Below are 22,197 nucleotides of genomic sequence, written 5' to 3'. Positions count from 1 at the left end.
AGTATCTAAGGTGAAAAGGCACATGCTTTTGCTGTGGCAATCTGCTGTCTGGTCACGATTTCTTCTCCTCTGGGACTCTCTTTAAAATTGCATGAAATTCTTAAATACCTCGTATGTGATCCTTTCATTTTCCTCTGTGCGTACTGGAATTTAGTAGCATTAGCTAACAAACATGAGCAAGGAAGTACTCAAGAGGAATCTACATTCTCCTTGCCAATTATTTAATCCAGTGACTACATAAGTGACTCAAAGTCACAACACAGTTTGAAAGCCATACTAACAGCAACTGCATGAATCAAGCATAGTATTACTAAATAATACATGTCAGTGATAGGTATCACCTGAGTAACTGTTGTTTTTTATGGTGCTGCCTGAATGACAGCCATGTCATAATTGACACTGTGTTAACTGTATGCATTTACTGCCATGGACTGAATTCTAATCGGCATTGGCAATTACAGAAGAAGAAAGTACAAGGGTTGGGGGAACTGACATTCTCCTGGCGACTGCCACAACTGTTGTATCCCAGAATATGTAGTCATAACTTATCTTGTGGAGAGGAATGGTCCTGGTCCTGGTGGTGGTGGTGGTGGTGGTATTTTCAATCCACGTCTGCAATGTAATGCTTGTCACATTTTTATTTCTAGTGGGAGTCAATAGAAAATTCATGTTGCGGCACCATAAATAAAATACTTTTTTTAACCTTTGTTACATGGTTCATGTCAGTCAGTCTGAACTCTCATGCAAAATTCATTTATGCCATCTGCACACTAGTTCTCTCCCTCTCCCCCCCCCCCCTTCCCCCATACAGAAATAAAAGAACATCAAACAATACTGTAGAGCAGTAAACAGAGACAGCTCCTTTGATTGCTCTTCATATTACAGTTGTTACATTACAGTTTGAATGTTGTAAGCAAAAATTTGTAGTGGAGAAAAAACAATGCAACAATTACTTTACTTCACACAGACTGGGTATACAGACTTAAATACAAATTAGTGAAGGAAAAAAAATACAAAATGCATGGAGTTAAAACATCATTACTCAATACAACAACAACAGCTCAACATATTAAAAAATTTTCAAAAAAGTGCAAAGAAATAAATCTATGGGAAGAAACAGTAGATGGTAAAATATAAGCAGCATCTTACAGCAACAATTCAAATTTTGATTATGTGAAATATTTTAACATCAACTTTACCTCAGCACAGACCAAACAGTGCAGACAATATTCCATTTGTTGGTAATTCTATGTAAGCCACTTACCACAGCTTAAATGTGTTGTGGTGGAGTTCACATTTTTCATTCCCCTGTGAAAATGGCAGAGGAACAGAGCACAAATAGTACACTTGTAATCCTCCGGTGAGAATGACTACACCACTGCACAGGAGCTTGCACAAGATTCATTCATTAATATTACACATTACCTGCAGTTTCTTTCTCCAAACATAAACATTTTCCAGGAAGTTCTCCAGAGTAATAAATAAACACAAACAAAAATATCTGACCTTTCTCTCCTCCAAATATGAGGCAATTTTATTACCATTCTACCCCCCCCCCCCCCTCCCTCACTATTGTTTCACGACTGCTGCCTCACTACACTGTCCTCTCATATACTTCGTTGTTTCCAACTAAGGGATGTTTACCTTTCAGAGATCTGTGGTACTTCTCTTTTCTATTCTTCTGAAGCAAAAATTAGTCACAAATGCATGTCAGTGAACAATACAGAACAATACATATCCTGACAACACATTACAAGAAGTCAATATCAGATCACTCCAGGATAAAATATATGCACATGGGTTTATATACTGAGGAACTCGAAGCCCACCTTTCAGCCTCAGAAGCGTAGGGAGGATACATAGGCCGAGCAGGTGGACATGAGCTGCTGGGAGAGTACTGCTGATTGAATTCCTGCCCCATATTCGTTGGTTGTCCATGACTATGGGGATACTGATCCGGATACTGAGAGTACCCGGACTGGCCTTGATAGCCTTGCTGAATTCCTGCAAAAATTCATATTAACCAGAGTACCATTCCAAAACTGTACTATATTTGTAGTAAATTGTAATCAGTGTAATTTGGATATTCTATATATTGCAAATTAAAAGAATCACTGAGATGAGCAACTTACTGAATATCAATAACAAACAATGCAACAATTACTTTACTTCACACAGACTGGGTATACAGACTTGAAGACAAATTAGTGAAGAAAAACAAATACAAAATGCATGGAGTTAAAACATCATTACTCAATACAACAACAACAGCTCAACATATTAAAAAATTTTCAAAAAAGTGCAAAGAAATAAATCTATGGCAGTATGTAATGTAACTGTGTGCCACTAGAGGGCTCCGGATTGTAGTGTACAGCATGGCAGTATGTAATGTAACTATGTCGGTGTGTGAGAAACTGAATGCTGTAATCGATTTTTGAATTTGAAGAGTTAGTCCAACCTCTTCTTTAGCATGACAATGCCAAATCACACACGAGCACAGTGAAATCTGCTGTAATCCGATGCTTAGGGGGATCACTGTCGGTCGATCGTCCTCCACACAGTTCTGACTTGGTCCCATCTAACTTTAATCTTTTTCCAAAACTAGAAGAACACCACCGAGGCCTTCAATTTCATGCTGATGAATCATTGCAAGTAGAGGAATAATATCTCTATTATTAACTGTTATTCCATTCTAAAACAATGCGTGGAAAAAACCAACAACTATACCTTTCCGTGCAAGCTCTGATTTCCCTTATTTTATTATGATGATCATTTCTCCCTATGTAGGTCAGTGTCAACAAAACATTTTCACATTCAGAGGAGAAAGTTGGTGATTGAAATTTCGTGAGAAGTTACTGTGACTGTGAAAAACACCTTTGTTTTAATGATGTCCACCCCAATCCTGTATCATGTCCATGACTCTCTCCCATATTTCTCGATACTACAAAATTTGCTGCCCTTCTTTGAACTTTCTCAATGTGCTCCATTAATCGAACCATGTAATGATCCGATGCCGTGCAGCAGTACTTCAGAAGAGGATGGACAAATGCAGTGCAGGCAGTCTCTTTACTAGATCTGCTGCATCTTCTAAGTTTTCTGCCAATAAAACACAGCCTTTGGTTTGTCTTCCCCACAACATTTCCTATGTATTTTCTTCCAATTTAAGTTGTTCGTTATTGTAATTCTTAGGTATTTAGTTCAATTATGGCCTTTAGAGCTAACTGACTTATAGTGTAACCGAAGTTTCATGGATTCCTTTTAACACTTATATAGATGATCTCTCACTTTTTTCTTGTCAAGTGCTGCATACTTAAAAATGATTTAATTACATAATTGATAATGGCACTGGCAGATGATGAAAATGATGTCATGAAGAGAATGTGGCACATCTTTATGTTACATTAGCATACTGGGGAAAAAATTAGTCACCCCCCAAAACAGCACAAAGCTAATACTGCACAACATTTCTAGCTTTCACAACCACTCCAGTTTTGCAAGGAAGAGAACCTGTAAGTTTCTTCAGGTGTGACATACCTAAATGAAGCCACTCAGTTATGGTTAAATCCTGTATAGCTACCAAAATGTGGGGAGGCTGACTGTCATTTCACCCATTATTCCAAACCTTCCCACACAGTTTCTATGGGATTACCATCAGATGATTTAGTACACCAACTGAAATGCAGTAAGGCCCCAAGTCTTCATCAAACCAAGCACATATGCGCGAAACCCAGTGAACACAGCTGTTATTGTGTTGAAAGAGGGGAGTGTCCACAGCATTCTCATCATGACTATGAGGAAAGGGTGACATTTAGTCACTCACAGTGTTGAAATCAACATCCCAGCTCATGTTCACAGTAACCCAAATGGGGGATTCCAAGTAATGGTACGAAAAAATACCACCAAAACATCACAGAACTACCTCTTGCCTCCACACACTGCCTCATCAGGGTGTCACTGCCCCCAATGCCTTGCACTGTATAAAAGAGGTCAAATCGCAACTCGACAGACCACACTACTCACCTCCATCCTGCTGATGTCCAGTTTGTGTGTGTTGTCTGCCCCATTAGCTGAATGGTCAGTGCATTGGATTGCCACACACAGGGGCCCGGGTTCGGTTCCCGACTGGGGCGGAAGATTTTCTCCCCTCAGCGACTGTGTGTTGTGCTATCATCATCATTTCATCCCCATTCTCAACACGAAGGTCGCCCAATGTTGCGTCACACTCAATAAGACCTGCACTTGGCGGCAGAACTTCCCGACTGGGAACTCCTGGCCACTGACACCATACGATCATTTCCATTTTTTGTGTGTGTTTGGTCCACTGAAGAAGTGCAGCTTTATGTACCACTCTGAGCAATGGCCTCTCATGAGTTACACAAATCCAAACGTTCTTTGCACACACTTCCCTTCATATAGTTTTCTTTGAAACTGATTGAGATGGACCACCACTCACCCACAGCACCAAGCCATGTTAAATTTGAAACCTATCATCATTGAAAAGGCACAACACTCAGCTCTGGACCCTGTATGTTAAGAGCTTTTTATGACCACTGTTCTTACACTGTGTTACATCACTGTGAGTGATAAACCTGACAATGAACCACTCTGCCAATGATTAAAACCAACTTTCCGTATGCTATCATTGAACGTTATGAATACTGACCTACTCTCAAATCTGCTAAATTACTGCACAATCAATCTCTCAATTTTCTTTAAAATCTTTATGGATTTACTATCACATCAGAAGTAACTAAAATAACAGAATAATGAAGGGAAGCATATGGTTTATCTTGTCATTTCACAAGAGTTTGCAGAATGTGTTATTTGTAGAGAAAGAATGAGACAACCAATGCCTACATAAGTCAAATGCATCAACTGATACTAACTTCCAAAATGTATCATCAATCATTTACTGGTACACACATCAAAAAAAGTTTTGCATCACCCCAGTTCCCAGAACTCCTGAAGACAGATGGTGAATGGGGATATTGTATCATAGACACAGTCCCTTTGACTGTTCAGAGATGCCACTAAACATGCCCAAAGATGTAAACAACCATGCATGGACACCATCTATTAGATGGAGGGTGTCCGGCAGCTGATCAATTCCAGTCATCCAAACAGGACGGAGGTACACAGCTCATGTTTTCTGTAGTTCAACCATGCCTAGACGGCCAATACCATGATTCGATCACATCTGCATTGTTACTTTATGCCAGGAAGGGCTCTCAACAAGAGAAGTGTCCAGGAGTCAAAGAGTGAACCAAAGCGATGTTGTTCGAACATGGAGGAGATACAGAGAGACAGGAACTGTTGATGACACGCCACGCACAGGCCGCACAAGGGCTACTACTGCAGTGGATGACCGCTGCCTACGGAATGTGGCTCAGAGGAACCATGACAGTAATTCCACCATGATGCACAAAGCTTTTCATGCAGCCACAAGACGTCATGTTATGACTCAAACAGTGCGCAACTTCACTCCTGACGTCCATGGCGAGGCCCATCTTTGCAACCACAACACCATGCAGTGCGGTACAGATGGGCCCAACAACATGCTGAATGGACCTCTCAGGATTGGTATCACACTCTCTTCACCCATGAGTGTCGCATATGCCTTCAATCAGACAATCATCGGCGACATGTTTGGAGGCAACTGGTCAGGCTGAACGCCTTAGACACACTATCCAGCGAGTGCTGCAATGTGGAGGTTCCGTGACGTTTTGGGATGGCATTATGTGGGGCCAACGTACATCGCTGGTGGTCATGGAAGGGGCCGTAACGACTGTACAATACGTGAATGCCATCCTCCCACCAATAGTGCAACCATATCGGCAGCATATTGGCGAGGCATTCGTCTTCATGGACGACAATTCACGCCCCCTTGTCATCTTGTGAATGACTTCCTTCAGAATAACAACATCGCTCGACAACAGTTGCCAGAATTTTCTCCAGACATGAACCCTATCGAACATACCTGGGACAGATTGAAAAGGGCTGTTTCTGGACAACGTGACCCACCAACCGCTCTGAGGGATCTACGCTGAATCGCCATTGAGGACTGGGACAATCTGGAGCAACAGTGCCTTGCTGAACTTGTGGACAATATGCCATGATGAATACAGGTATGCATCATTGCAAGAGGATGTGCTACTGCATATTAGAGGTACTGGTGTATACAGCAATCTGGACCACCACCTCTGAAGGTCTCACTGTATGTTGGTACAACACGCAATGTGTGGTTTTCATGAGCAATAAAAAAAGGTGGAAATGATGTTTATGTTGATATCTATTCCAATTTTCTATACAGGTTCCAGAACCGAGGTGATGTAAAACTTTTTTTGATGTGTGTATTTTGAGATTGGGGCAAAAAATAAAATATCCATTTCACTTTAAACACAAGAATAACAAAATTATGTTTGTGGGACGAAATATCTGTTTCTGTTTATTATAATCCCCCCCCCCCCACCACCACCACCACACACACACACACACACACACACAACCTCTTTCTCAGCTCTCATACGACAATGACTGTGTAGATGTGTTAAACATAAAACTACATTCTCTGTGGCATTTAGTAGAGCACATGGAATGATAATTTAGTCTGTGTACACTATTTAGCTTGTCGATATGTCTCAAAGAGTCACTTCAAAAGTAAACTGTGTGCACTTTATCATCTCAGGGCAAGGCAGGATGTCTAAGTGGAAAGATGCCCACCTGCTAACATACATCACAGTAATGTCATTTGTACATCTGTCACGAGACAGGAGAGAGAGATATGCCTTGTAGTTGTCATTGACAGTTGACAGTACTAGCTAATGTGTCTAACATATACATTATGGCTCATATACAGGGTGAGTCACTAACTATTGCCACCTAAAATAACTCCAAAAGTATGATAGAAGCCGAAAAGTTTGTGGGACAAAAGTTGCATGGGAAAAACAGGGACCATAATATGACGTTGGTTTTTTTGTTGCTATGTGGGGTCACTTCAGAGATATGAAGGTCAACTTTGTTTTTTCAAATGGAATGCTATAGTTTGGTACTTATTTTCTGACAGTGGCTATCAAAACGAATCCAATGATGTGTAATAGTAAGGTCTTTGAAGGTCAACGAAGGTCACAAAGGTGGCATGAACGTCCATTTACAGAAGATGTTGTAAGTGATGACCATTGGTATCAATGCAGTGCTGCAATATTCTTATCATGGATTTAGTGGTATTCCTTAACACTTTGGCACTTATCGAAGCACATGCTCTGACAGTTCTCTCTCGCATATCTTCAGTGTAGTTGGAATGTCTTTATAAACTATGTCTTTTACGAATCCCCACAAGAAAAAATCCAGAGGCGTCAAGTTTGGCGAACGAGGCTACCACGACACATTTCCTCCGTGTCCAATCCAATGATTTGGGAATTCTCTCTGCAACTCATTTCTAGCCATCAGCGAAAAATGTGTCAGACACCCATAGTGTCGATACCACATTCTGTTCTTTGTTCCTGAAGGTATTTCTTCCAACAACAGACTTAATGTTCCTTGCACGAATGTGGTGTACTTCCTACCATTAAGATTTCCTTTGATGAAATAGGTGCCTGTAATTCTGGCCTCTAGAATCCCACACCATACATTCAGCGACCACAGTTTTTGGTGTGCAACTTGCTGCAGCCAACATGGGTTTTCAGTTGCCCAATAATGCATGTTATACAAATTAACATTTCCACGGTTCATGAATGAGGCCTTGTCATTAAATAAAATCAAATTCAAAAATGTGCCATCACTCTGAATCTGAAATTGAGCCCATTGGCAGAATTCAATGTCATGCATACAATCCGTACCAGTTAATTGTTGGTGGAGACTGATATGGTAAGGATGATATTTATGCAGAACACGAACAACACTACTCTGGCTCATGCCAGATTCCCTTGTGATTTGATGTGAACTAACACAAGGATCTCGAGCCACAGTGGCAAGAGTACCAATTTCCATTTCCTTGTTAGTAACTTTGCTTTGCCGGATATGTTTCCCATGCATTAAAGACCCAGTTGTTCTCAATTTATTATACACACATTTAAGTGTATGACATGTAGGGTGGGCACATGGAGGATATCTTTCGGTGTATAAGTATCTAGCTCTCACTGAATTTCGTTGGCATTCTCTGTAAATGAGAAGCATATCGATTTGTTCTTCGAAGGAATACATCATTAACATTCGCTTGATTTGACATTACTAGTCTTACAGTTTCTGTTAGTGTTTTATTGTGAAACCATCGAATGGTGTTTACATGTCAATGGTACATTAGATATGTTTCAATCAGTGCCAAAGTGATAAGGAATACCACCAAATCCATGATGATAAGATTGCAGCACTGCACTGATACAAATGGTCATCACTTCAAACACATTCTGTAAATCGATGTTCATGCCACCTTTTTGACCTTTGTTGAACTTCAAAGGCCATAGTGTTACACATCATTGGATTCATCTCGATAGCCACTATCAGAAAATAAGTACCAATCTATAGCGTCCCATTTAAAGAAACAAAGTTGACCTTCATATCTCTGAAGCACCCCACCTAGAAACAAAAAACTAATGCCATATCATGGCCCCCGTTGTCCCATGCAACATTTGTCCCACAAACTTTTCAGCTACTCTCATCCTTCCAGAGTTATTCCAGGTGGCAATAGTTAGTGACTCACCCTGTATATCCAAGGAGAAAGCAAGAGAGCTGCGTAATGACTTTCCAAAGGCAACTGAGAGAACTGTGTCAAACCAGATGCTACATGACTGTCTCTGTATAGTCAGTTTCATCTCTAGACATATGTTATTGACAACAGTAGACCTTAAATCAACTCTGTACATTGACAGGTTTGGTAAGGGATCATCTAGAATGAAACTTCTACCAAAAGCATTCGGATCTCTTTGCCAGTAGATGCAGAATTTGTCTGACACCTGACAATTGTCATCACAGAAGATTGTAGAGACTACCAGGTACCAACACACATCTCGGGCATGCCAACCGATAGGTTCAGCACGGAGGTGGCTCAGTCACGCTGTGGACTGGTACCATGTATAAATGTCAGGCACCTCTCACTGCTACTGAGGGTAATTTGAACATTGCGCAGTACTGAGGAAGGAATCTCCTACCTCATCAGAGAGAGGCTAATCTGAGCTGTAATGTGGCTACCACCTTACAGACAGCTTGTCAAGGAGGATCGAAGTATGTTATAATACACATAGTGGAGCAACTGCATACTGAATGTTATCCAGAAACAGATTTTAATTCACACTCTCTAAAATGTGCATTTACAAAGCTAAAATGTATGTTTATAAACAGATTGCCTTTATTTTGTTGTTATTTTATTTCACAATATTTACCATTTTTATTTTCATAATGTTAATTCTTTCACTCCCTGTTCCCCTCGAATCTACGAGTGAACACGATCACAGATATGTGGGTGATGTGAAACTTTTTTTTTTCTTTTTGAGCAATTTAGATGAACATGTGTGCTACATTTGATGTTCACTCAGAGGAAATTAAATTATTCTGTGAAGGATCAATTTAAAAATCCTTACACTGAATATGCACAAGTCCAGTTACAGTGATGTGACCACCACCTATGTTCGATGTCAACATACAGTAACCACTCACAGACAGCAGATGGCAGCAGAGGGTATATAAGGTGTGTCAGGGGGCACATGGGAAACAGTGCAGTCATTGTCCTAATTTGAAAATGGAGCAATTTATCTGACTCCCAAAAGAGCATGTTTATTGGTTTTCAGGCCAATGGCGGAAGCATTCTGAAATGGCTAAGTTTGTAAATTGTTCACACGTCACCGTGGTTAAAGTATACCATGCATAGCAAAATGGCGCTATTCAAAACCAGCACCAAGGAACTGTGGTTCAACACAGGCCATAGATGACAGAGGTGAACAATGGTTGTAGAAAGTGTAGGATTGAACAGATCTGCAACTGCTGAGCAACTGACTGCTCTGATGAACCAAGGGATTACCAACAGTGTCTCAACAACCTTTTAGCATACATTGCTGTGCATGCGGCTTCACAGTAGGCTGTAATTTGCACACCAATTCTACTACTGGAAGTCTACTGAATGGTGTCAGGTGGCCTTTTCTGATGAATCATGTTTTACGCTTCATCATGCAGATGGTAGTTGGCACGGATGGCGTGAAACGTCTAAAAGTGAAGGGCCCAGGCCAGAGGAGGGAGCATTATTGTCTGGGGTACATTTTTGTGGCATTCCCTTGATGATCTTGTCATTCTGGATGGTACAATGGATCACCACAACTATGCAAATACCCTTGGGAACCATGTCCACCCCAATACACAGTTTGTTTTTTTTCCTCAGCACAGTCATCTACCAGCATGACAATGCAACATGTCATACAACTCTGAGTGTAGCTGCATGCTTTGAAGAGTGCCAGGATGCATTTACCACACTACCCTGGCCACCAAATTCACCAGTTAAATCCAATCAAGAATCCGTGGGACTATCTCAATCGGCCTGTCTGCGTAATGCGTCCACAGCCTAGGAACCCAGTGCAGCTGGCCATGGCACTGGAGTTGGCATGGGTCTTCATCCCTGTTGGTTCCTTTCAGAACCTCACTGACTCTCTCTCTGCCCACCCACACTGCAAAAGGTGGTTGTTCATGCTTCTCACAGGTGGTTGCATTGATGTGACTGGATCATACATTACCTCACGGAATTTAACTCCAGTAATATTAAACACGCTAATGGCTTCTCACTGACTAGTATCTTCAATTTTGTTATATGATTTGACGCGTATATTGTACAATGTGTACCATCAGTAAGTACTGACAGTACACAGCCTCAACAACATATAAATGTGTATTTTTAACTGTGCTTTTTAGCAATGCACAAGAGTTAAAATTTATTCCCTTGTATAATACTTATTTCATGCATCAACACATACCAATACTATTATCAACAACTAATAAAAATCTTTTTTACTTCACACCACCAGCACCAAAAGCGTGAATGATGCTACTGTCACTTGTTGCCGTTATCTTACAATGGAAAAATGTCCATTGCCCACTTCACTGTGATAATATATTCTATTACAGAGTCACTTCCAAATATGCCATTTTGGCCCTTTTTCAGCAACTCACTTTAACACAAAATATGTTATGAACAGGATATGAGTACATAAGTTATAAGATTCTGCAAGCTTTTCTGAAAGAGAGAAGAGTAGAACTTGCAATTCCTCTGTCCACTCTTTTGCATCAGATGGCATGTGATCACAATATTCTACATAGTTTAAGGGCCAAAAGCAATGTAGAGCCCATGTCAGTAATCACTTCAGAGCAGCTGTGTAGAGGCACAAATCAAATCAATTAAGTACATAAAATTAAAATTTTCTGTAAGGATTTCAACAGTATAGTGTTATGGACTACCTGGAGATGGAACTGATGATGTCTTGGTCATCTTCTTCTTCGAAGTAGATTCCACTTGATTTATAATTGGTTGTGGGTCTATACCTCCACGGTCAAAGTGACATTCGAAGGCCAAAAGGTTTTTCGTGTAATGCTTCCGAAGTGTATATGCAGCACTTGAAGATGCTCCGATGCCTAAAAGCCCTGCAATGTCTTTCCAGGTTTTGTTTTTTGTGACCTGTGAATTTAAGTTTGTAATCAAACACACATGAGAAAACTGCTGAAACACAAATAGCTGTTATAAAATATACATACTATGAATTAAATTCACCTGTCATGTTTTTCTGTCTGAATGTGAAGGATAATCTCAGGAAACAGTGTACAGATACTGATACAGCTTTCACTAATAGATAGGTCGATTGATGAGGAAGGTTTGTGTAGATAATTCATTACCAGTGTGCCAGACAAGTTGTGTGACCATAGATACTTAGTGTTACCCATGCAAACCAGGGGTAGGTTGCTAGTGAAGAATCATTGTAAGTAATGAGCTTTCTTATGTTACAGGTTAACAATTAAAAATTTCCCTTTAAGGTAACTGTTATTTAAATATTTTTTATGCTACTGACAGATCTGAACTCAAAGATATTAACAAATAATAGAACACACTAGCAACTATCTATTCATGACATCAAATTTTACAGCTAATCTTAACTACATTACTGTTTAATGTGCATTCATTTTTAATAAATTGCAAAGTTCAGCTTTAACATTTACTACATACACAATAATCTCAAACTGAAGGTAATTCACCACCTTCAGTGGTTTAGGTGAGAGCCTTATTCCTTTGTAATCTGTATTTCCAAAGTAATGGAAGTAATTTCCAAAGTAATTCATAAAATTCAGGAGGTGGTCAACATTAACTTTCACTTATTATTGGAACACACATGAAATAGAAAGATGTTGTGCACTGGTCGAATTTCACACAGTAAAAAACTAACTGCTACTGTTTATGGAAAACAGCTTGCACACAGACAAACCCCCCCCCCCCCCCCCACACACACACACACACACAAATGACCACAAAATCCTACTATCTCAATATCCGAGACAAAAAAAAAAGGAGCAAATACTGCTCAGCAATTAAGAAGCAACTGAAGAAGGGCTTAAAACGACAAACAGCCACTCCTCTTTATCTTCATTCTGAACTGTATTAATTCTTTACTAATGGTTATCCAGCACAGTATGTGAAGCTGAAGATTAACGAAATGTAACCAGTCTTCAAATTACTTACTCTGTTTAATGAACTACAAAAACACAGAGAAAATGTAAAGCATTGTTTTGTTTTGTTTTGTTTTGTTACGAGTTCATAAATTTCAATATCTGCGATGAACAAGATGGGGAATATTTTGGTGCAGAACATGTCAGATACGTCAAAACTCATTTTTTATCTTATTGCTAACCACTACAAACAAAACAGGATTTCTTTATTGCAGACATTAGACTGCAAATTATCATAAAACTGGTTACAATAAAAGTACAGGAAATGGATGTTTCAGATTAAGAGGAAAGAGAACAATTCATTACATAGTAAAGCTACATGGCTCCTTGTGATATCTTACCTCATTCCCACACTTGTACTGAAGAAGGGTGTAACTGATCAAGCACACGCATAACCTAACACATCCAAACTTAGATTTACACCCTGCAAGCCACCTCTCATGGTATACGGAAAAATCTTTTGAGGATCAGTCAACAAGCAGTGCCTCTTTTTTTTCTTCAGTAATGCTTATTAATTTAAAAATTTGAATTTGGCACTATTCTACAAAGCTTCTTCTCTAATCTACTGCAGTGGTAACTTCCTGCATCAACAGATGCCAGTACTGCAGTTGCTTGCAACGTGGTCAAAGTCTATGTTCGTATTAAACAGCGTTCTGTGATAGAAGCCTGAAATGTAGAAGTAAAAATGCCCATTGGCATTCATGAAAGACAGAAAAATGTGTAAAGTGATGGAACAGTGGATACCAGCACTGTTTGTTGGCGTAACAACGCTGAAGACAGATCATTGGCTCATGAAAAGCAGAGCAGCAGGTGACTCCACCCAACATGAAGTGAGTCGATGACATTATTCATGGTGATCACCAGGTGACTGTGGATGTTTTGTGTTACATTACCTCCCACAGTAATGGCATTGTGATGATGATGATTTTTTCAGCAAATGTGATACTCAAAGCTTTGTGCGACTCGAGTATCAAGAATATTAACACTCTGTCGGGCGTAATTGGCCCGACAGGCACAACTGAAATGTTTTTGTTCCCTCTCTCCCAAATAAGTCAGCATGGGATTTGCCTGCCATTAGTATCTTCCTATCTTCAGGCAGTGTTTACAACACCCTCCACAAATTTTTGCGTGACCTTTGTAGAGAGCAGATGTGACGTTAGTGGCCTCTCATGCTCATTGCACTTTAATACATCTTTGCTTTTGGAGGTGTGTATTTTTGGTTCTTTTTAAGAGTTGTTATTTTGCTCACTTTATGGATGAGTAATGTGAATTTTGTGAATATCTTGTAAAAATATACAGTTCAGTAAGCTTGGCCTTTCAGGCACATTCCGACTGAGTACATAATTATCCTCAAGTTCTCTCTTTTAGACTCTAGATTCTTCAAAGATACAGCTCAGAATTATTACAAATTGTCTAACCCCTGTCATCTCGAAGAAATACAGGATTTGCTGATGTACAGTGATGAGGAAGACTCCATACTGTCTGAGGATCTTGGTGATGAAAGTGACATTGATTCACAAGGTGAGATGGAAGAATGTGAAGGTGATTCCTTAAAGCAGCGAGATGGTGAGGATACTGCTCAAGATGAAGAAAGAAGAGACAACAAAACAAGGAACTTTTATTTGGGAAGAGATAAGAAGACCATGTGGGCCAAAAAGGCACCTGAGGAAAGACATCGTAACGGGATCTTACATCATCACCACTCACCTCCCTGGAGTCATAGGAAATGCTTAAAATGCTACAAGTGCAGTTGAGTGTTGGAATAATTTATTAGCCGATGATATCCTTGCCACCATTATCAAATGTGCAAATCAATACACTGACACTATCAAGGATCATTTCACTAGTGAGAGAGACATCAGATCCACAGATGTAATTGACCTAAGAGCATTTATTGGTTCGTTGTACCCAGCAGGTGCATACGGAGGGAATGGTCAAAGTCTGGAGGAACTTTGGGAGACTGAAGGTGACAGACTGAAAAATTAAGTCTTGTGATGAATATCAAACAGTTTAACAGTCTGATATGTTGGCTTCGTTTTGACACCCGAATTACCAGAGCCCAACAGAAGGAACTTGAGCAGCTAGCTCCTATTCATGAAGTTTTCGAAGAGTTCATGAAAAATTGTCAGAAGAGCTATTGTCCTGAGGATAGCATCACAACAGATGAAATGCTTCCTGGTTTACATGGTTTATGTCTTTTTTTGGCAGTATATACCCTCAAAACCTAACAAATATGGAATAAAACATTTTGGTCTTCTTGATGCTAAAATGATATACACAGTGAACATGGAGATCTAAATTGGACTACAGTCTGGAAGTGGTTTCTGTGTCAGCAACAAACCTACTGGAGTTGTCAAGAGAATGGTTAAGCCCATATTTGGATCTAGCCAAAATATCACTGCTGATAACTGGTATTCAGATTCTCATCTTTTGACTATTTGAAGACAAAAAAGCTGTCGTATGTTGGAACTGTCTGAAAAAATGAAAGACAACTGCCACCAGATTTTCTTAACATAAAAGGGAACGCACAATACAGCAGTATGTTTGGCTTTAATGATGGGAAGGTTTTCGTTTCGTACACACTGCGCCATAACAAAAAATTAGATTCTTGTACATTTGCTTCACAATGATGATGTCACTGGTCCTGAATCTGGAGAAATGGAAAAAAAAAACAGAGATAGTCACTTTCTAGAATTCAACAGACGGTGGCATTGATAGTGCATATCAAATGTGTGTTACTTATTGTATGAGCAGAAACACAAAGCGCTGGCCAGTGATCGTTTTTTATTCACAATGTTGAATGTAGGTGGTCTCAACTCCCAGGTTATGTACCTTGAAAGTCAATTGGAGAAATTGCAGAGAAGAGTGTACCTAAAATCTCTGGCACATCAACTTGTGCTTGGAGAGCTACACAAAGGAAGTATGAAAAAGATTAGAATCCCCTCCAGCTTGCGAAGCTGACTCAAAAGATTTATTCACAAAAAAGACACAGAAATCACCTCCTCTCCCACATCCCAATATACGTAGACGCATCACCTGCACTACAGAAATGGGTCGCAGAAGGATGTCAAACTATGAATGTAAAAACTGTCACAAATATAGTCTGCCAACTTTGCTTATCTGTGCACCGATGTATTTCCTCTGGTAATTGTGAGAGAAGTTGAAAGGCACCAGCATCAAAACAGTGACTTAAAATGGTAGTTTTTTTTCATAAATTTATTGTTTGATAAAATTTATGTGCTGAAAACTGTTACTGTTCAGTGGTGGATTCAAAAGTTCGGTCATTTATATTCTGTTTCTTCTGTGTTTAATAAAATGTTTTTTCAGCATCCATTTTCATATGTTGTGTTACTACACTTTCCCATGAAAGCCACCTACCACATTTAGGTTACTAAAGTTGAAAATATGAAATAATAGCTGATTTCAAAATCTCTGCCTGTTACGCTCATTGTGCCTGAACACAGGAGTCTCAGAACTGCACCTGACGAATGGTTAACCAAGCAGAATAAAAGGCTAAGAAAAACAATTTCCTGCCAACTCTTGCAGCCCTTCTGTTTGGAGGGAGAGGAGTTTTGGGAAAATTTGTGATTGGAGACCAAACATGGGTTATTTTTCTGAAGCATACTCAAAGAGGTAGTCAATGGAATGGCATCAAAGGAACTCACTGAAGAAGAAAAAGTTCAAAACTTCATGCCTGGCAGCTAACATTATAGCTACAGTATTCTGGAATGCAGGGGGCAAGATTATTGTTGATTTTTTGGAGCAGAGATGCACAATTAATTCTGTCAGCCATGTCAGAACCCTCAAATAGCTTAAAGCACATCTACAGTGAGTTTGCACAACATAAGCTATGGTGGATGCTGTTGTTCTGAACGACAATGCAAGACCACACATCAGTCATTACATCACTAAAGAGATTGTGAAAACTGGGTAGGAAGTTTTGCCTCATCCCTCATATAGCCCTGGCCTGGCATCATTAAGCTTCCACCTGTTCGGGCCACTAACAGCAGCTCTTCATGGGATTCACTTTGAAGATGAGGAGGCCATGAAAACATCAGTGTGTCAACGGTTTCAGAAGCAGGACTGTGCATTTTACGAATCCAGATTACATGCCCTTGTTAAAAAGATGGACCAAACCCATGGAAATGGACAGATTATATTCAAAAGTCGTAGATTAATTGTCAATGTGTGCTTTCCAATCTATGTAGTTGCATTTGAAATCTTTGACACACACACACACACACACACACACACACACACACAAACACACACACACACACACACACACACAAGAAGCATTTCTTTTTGACTGACCCTCTTTTAAGCAACAGTTATTTCTCTTTCCTTATCAACGCACAGAAAAAAACTTAACACTTGCACAATGGCTCTACTATTTATTGAAACACATTAAATTCCAATCACAAAATATTCTTAAAAAATATGTTAGTAGGAAAATCTATTTACAGTACATCAAGTTAGTATGTCTATGGAACTACCATGGAACTAAACACTGCACCTTGCATACCTCCATGAAGCCCCCTCTTTCCTTGACGTAAGCATACAACCGACAGAGATCGAGAGGATTCTTGGAGATGGTGGGACATGCTGAGATAGGTGTTCCACGCTCCTCCATGAACTGCAGCAGTTTGTCAAGCCACATGCGTCGCTCGTGGTTCTCATCCATCTCATACAGTTTGCACAGGCTGTCTGGTTTCTGTGTCACATAACATACTTATTAGTGGGTTCAACCAATACACATTAAAACTCATAATTTACAAGTACATCAAAATAGTTACAGTATTCTAACACCAATAATCTTAGTTACAATTTGTTGACTGTCAAGTTCAAGTGTAGTTCATACTGCATCTACCCCACTTCCCTATGGGAATACTAAAAACTGCTTTGACATATCTATCTTACCATGTTACATCAAACTGACTGTGATTAAAACTCGACAATTTCAGTTATGTGAAAGAAAGACTACCCTTAGAGGTTACAAGCTACTTTGTCTGTCGTAACACATGACATATAAATTCTCTCACTTTGTAAACGAAGATGGTGTCTAGAACTGATAGGTGCAAAAAACACACAGGAAAAACAGAAACACTATTTCGAAGTACAAAGTGATATTTGTTTCTCTTTTGATGTATGTTCTTTTTATTCGGCATCAATAAGTCATTGCAAAGCCTAATCTAATGTTCGCATTCAAAGTAAATGTAAATCGCGCTCTGGAGACATATGTGCTAAGTAAGTGCATTAATAATCGAAAAGTTCTACCGCAGATAATAATAAAATTTGAAAAATGTTGAGAAAGCAGAGAGTGTTCCACTCTCGATTCAAAAAAGAACGCCCAGCGATCGACAGGTAAAAATTGGTAGAACTTCGTGCGTCCGTTAGAAGATGGATACGCGAAGCATACAAAAATTTCCACCGTCGTACCATAGCGAAAGATCTTGCCAAGAACCCCGGAAACTGCTGATCATATGTAAAATCACTAAGCGGATGGAAGGCTTCTATGCTGTCACTCGTCGACCAGTCTGGGTTGGCAATAAAAGACAGTAAACGGAAAGGTGAAGTTTTTTATTTCGCGTTTAAGAAATCATTCACGCTGGACGATGGTACAAATATACCGTCGTTCGACTGTCGCACAGACTCCCGCATGGAGCGCATAGAAATAGACATCCTTGGCGTAGGGAATAACTGAAAGAGTTGCAAACAAGTATGTTGCCAGGTCCAGATAGAATCCCAATTCGGTTTCGGGGAGAGTGCTCTGCGGCACTGGTCCCTTACTTAGCTTGCATTTTCCGCGAATCTCCCGCACAGCGCAAAGTTCCGAGCAACTGGAAAAAAGCGCAGTTGACTCCTATATACAAGAAAAGCAAAAGTACGGACCCACATAATTACAGACCACTATCCTCAACATCGATTTGCTGCAGAATTCTTTAACATATCCTCAGTTCGTTGCACGGATTGCCCTTTTTTCACGTGCTGAGCATAGATGAAGGGCAACAGGCAGATTCCATATTCCTCGATTTCCGGTAAGCGTTTGAGCCGGTGCCCCACTGCAGACTGCTAATGAAGGTACAATCACACGGAATAGGTTTCCAGTTGTGTGACTGGCTAGAAGACTTCTTAAGAAATAGAACCCAGTAAGTTGTCTTCGGCTGTGAATGTTCATCAGAAACAAGAGTATCGTCAGGAATGGTGTCTCGTTGAGTGACTATAGGAGGAAACAGGATGATTTACACAGAATTTTTAGTTGGTGTGATGAATGGCAACTAGCTTTAAATGAAGAAAAATGTAAGTTAATGTGGATGAGCAGGAAAAATAATCCTGTGACTTCCGAATACAGAATTAGTAGTGCTGCTCGCCACTCCATATGAATTAAATATCGAGGTGTAACGTTGCAAAGCGATATGAAATGGAACGAGAACGTCAGATTGGGAGTAGGGAGGACGAGAGGTCGACTTCGTTTCATCGCAGAATTTTTCACCTGTAGAGGAGACTGTGTGTGGAGCACTAGTTCAACCCATTTTTAAGTACTGCTAGAGTGTTTGGGATCCACACCAGGTCGTATTAATGGAAGACACTGAAGCAATTCAGAGCCTTGCTGCTAGATTCGTTACCAGTAGGTTCGATCAGCAAGCAAGTAACACAGAGATGCTTCGTGAAGCCAAATGGGAATTCTTTGAGGGAAGATGACGTTCATTTCGCGACGTATGCCATACTGAGGAAATTTAAAGAATCAGCTTCTGAGGCTGACTGCTGAACGATTTCATAGTCGCCAACGTACATTTCGTCTAAGGACCAGAAATTAGGACTAGTAAGGAGGCTTACAGACAGTCGTTTCTCCCTCGATCTGCTTGCTACTGGAACGGGAAAGGAGGTGACTATCAGTGGTATGTTGTATGTTTTGCCTTTCGACATGCACCATACGGTGGCTTGTGGGGTATGTATCTAGATATAGATGTAGATATCATACGTATTAAGCCTTAGTGATTTTGTCCGTCGTTAAAATGGTTTGTAGATGAACCTTGCGATAGCATTTCGCTGGTGGCAGTTTATCCCAATTGGAACATGGTCACCTTGACGTCCACCATATGTCACAGAAGTTCAGTGGAGCAAAAAATCTAGACTCAGAATTGCGTAGCAACCTTTAGTTACATTATACAGCTATTCGACGCACTCATGAACTCATTCTGCCCCCACCTAAAACATAATATTGCTGAAACCAGTTACTTCGTCACCGTCTCCTACCCCCTGCAAACTATAGTGAAGGGCGTTTAATTGTTTCCTACCAACGAGGTGAAGATTTGCCACTGACACATGCGCCCCTGTCCCCAATAAAATGTACGCCCCTAGTCGCTTACCACTCCCACAACGCCACTTTCCGCCTCCACATACGTTCTGCAGCATTGATATTGAATGGGGTTCCCGTTTGCTTTTAACGCTTGAACATTTCGTCCCCGTCCATTCCGCCCCTTGCTTCTACAGTTCTTCCCGTGGTGCCCAACCACACGACAGTTCTCACGTTGTGACTGACGGCACTGCCTCTGGACGTGCCCTGAGCGCCCACGCCTGTAGGATCGCACGTCAGCAGACAAAATGACTCGCCTATTGCATACCCCTGTCGCTATATCTATCTCCTGATCCGTAGCTAGCCTAACGGCAGCGTTAATGTCTTTCGGGCTACATCACAGAATGCTTTTATACACATCGGACGGCAGACCTCTGAGGAAAGCGTCTGGACCTTTATGCTCCTCGTCCTGGAAGATAATCTTATTTGCTTCATCTCTTCCCATTAATTCGTAAGTATGCCAATTGACTTTTATTATCCCATCGCTGAAACTTTCGACTGAATCATTGTGCTTCCCTGATGTTCCACTCAACTGTTTCCGTAAAAACCTCGCGCTATTCTGTTTTCTACAGCGTTTATTGATCCACTGTTCAAACCGCTCAGAAGACAGTACTTCTTCAACTCCCAGTTATACCTATCAAACGCTTTTGCGTCCTCTGTCAGCCGCAACTAAGCCATTTGTAATAGCTAATCATCTGTGTCCCCCCCATGAACCATGGACCATGCCGTTGGTGGGGAGGCTTGCGTGCCTCAGCGATACAGATAGCCGTACTGTAGGTGCAACCACAACGGAGGGGTATCTGTTGAGAGGCCAGAGAAACGTGTGGTTCCTGAAGAGGGGCAGCAGCCTTTTCAGTAGTTGCAAGGGCAACAGTCTGGATGATTGACTGATCTGGCCTTGTAACAATAACCAAAACGGCCTCGCTGTGCTGGTACTGCGAACGGCTGAAAGCAAGGGGAAACTACAGCCGTAATTTTTCCCGAGGGCATGCAGCTTTACTGTATGATTACATGATGATGGCGTCCTCTTGGGTAAAATATTCCGGAGGTAAAATAGTCCCCCATTCGGATCTCCGGGCGGGGACTACTCAAGAGGATGTCGTTATCAGGAGAAAGAAAACTGGCGCTCTACGGATCGGAGCGTGGAATGTCAGATCCCTTAATCGGGCAGGTAGGTTAGAAAATTTAAAAAGGGAAATGGATAAGTTGAAGTTAGATATAGTGGGAATTAGTGAAGTTCGGTGGCAGGAGGAACAAGACTTCTGGTCAGGTGACTACAGGGTTATAAACACAAAATCAAATAGGGGTAATGCAGGAGTAGGTTTAATAATGAATAGGAAAATAGGAATGCGGGTAAGCTACTACAAACAGCATAGTGAACGCATTTTTGTGGCCAAGATAGATACGAAGCCCACACCTACTACAGTAGTACAAGTTTATATGCCAACTAGCTCTGCAGATGACGAAGAAATTGAAGAAATGTATGATGAAATAAAAGAAATTACTCAGATTGTCAAGGGAGATGAAAATTTAATAGTCATGGGTGACTGGAATTCGAGTGTAGGAAAAGGGAGAGAAGGAAACATAGTAGGTGAATATGGATTGGGGGACAGAAATGAAAGAGGAAGCCGCCTGGTCGAATTTTGCACAGAGCACAACATAATCATTACTAACACTTGGTTTAAGAATCATGAAAGAAGGTTGTATACATGGAAGAACCCTGGAGATACTAAAAGGTATCAGATAGATTATATAATGGTAAGACAGAGATTTAGGAACCAGGTTTTAAATTGTAAGACATTTCCAGGGGCAGATGTGGACTCTGACCACAATCTATTGGTTATGACCTGTAGATTAAAACTGAAGAAACTGCAAAAAGTTGGGAATTTAAGGAGATGGGACCTGGATAAACTAAAAGAACCAGAGGTTGTACAGAGATTCAGGGAGAGCATAAGGGAGCAATCGACAGGAATGGGGGAAATAAATACAGTAGAAGAAGAATGGGTAGCTTTGAGGGATGAAGTAGTGAAGGCAGCAGAGGATCAAGTAGGTAAAAAGACGAGGGCTAGTAGAAATCCTTGGGTAACAGAAGAAATATTGAATTTAATTGATGAAAGGAGAAAATATAAAAATGCAGTAAGTGAAACAGGCAA

General features: G+C 40.5%; 2 protein-coding genes across 2 annotated transcripts in view; one reads left to right on the top strand and one right to left on the bottom strand.

Moving 5' to 3' along the window:
* Window positions 1–22,197, top strand: part of LOC124721954 (katanin p60 ATPase-containing subunit A-like 1) — a 210,563-nt gene that overhangs the window by 54,845 nt on the left and 133,521 nt on the right. The gene's annotated exons all lie outside the window — the stretch shown is intronic.
* Window positions 1–22,197, bottom strand: part of LOC124722347 (trithorax group protein osa-like) — a 62,890-nt gene that overhangs the window by 35,634 nt on the left and 5,059 nt on the right. The window contains exons 2-4 of the mRNA XM_047247520.1: window positions 17,213–17,401; window positions 11,431–11,647; window positions 1,830–2,004 (exon numbers count right to left, since the gene is read on the bottom strand). Coding sequence (XP_047103476.1) covers window positions 1,830–2,004; window positions 11,431–11,647; window positions 17,213–17,401 — 581 coding nt within the window. The remainder of the gene's footprint in view (window positions 1–1,829; window positions 2,005–11,430; window positions 11,648–17,212; window positions 17,402–22,197) is intronic.

This window comes from Schistocerca piceifrons, chromosome X (genome assembly GCF_021461385.2).
Source record: "Schistocerca piceifrons isolate TAMUIC-IGC-003096 chromosome X, iqSchPice1.1, whole genome shotgun sequence".
Classification (NCBI taxonomy): domain Eukaryota; kingdom Metazoa; phylum Arthropoda; class Insecta; order Orthoptera; family Acrididae; genus Schistocerca; species Schistocerca piceifrons.
This window is presented reverse-complemented; position numbering and strand designations above follow the sequence as displayed.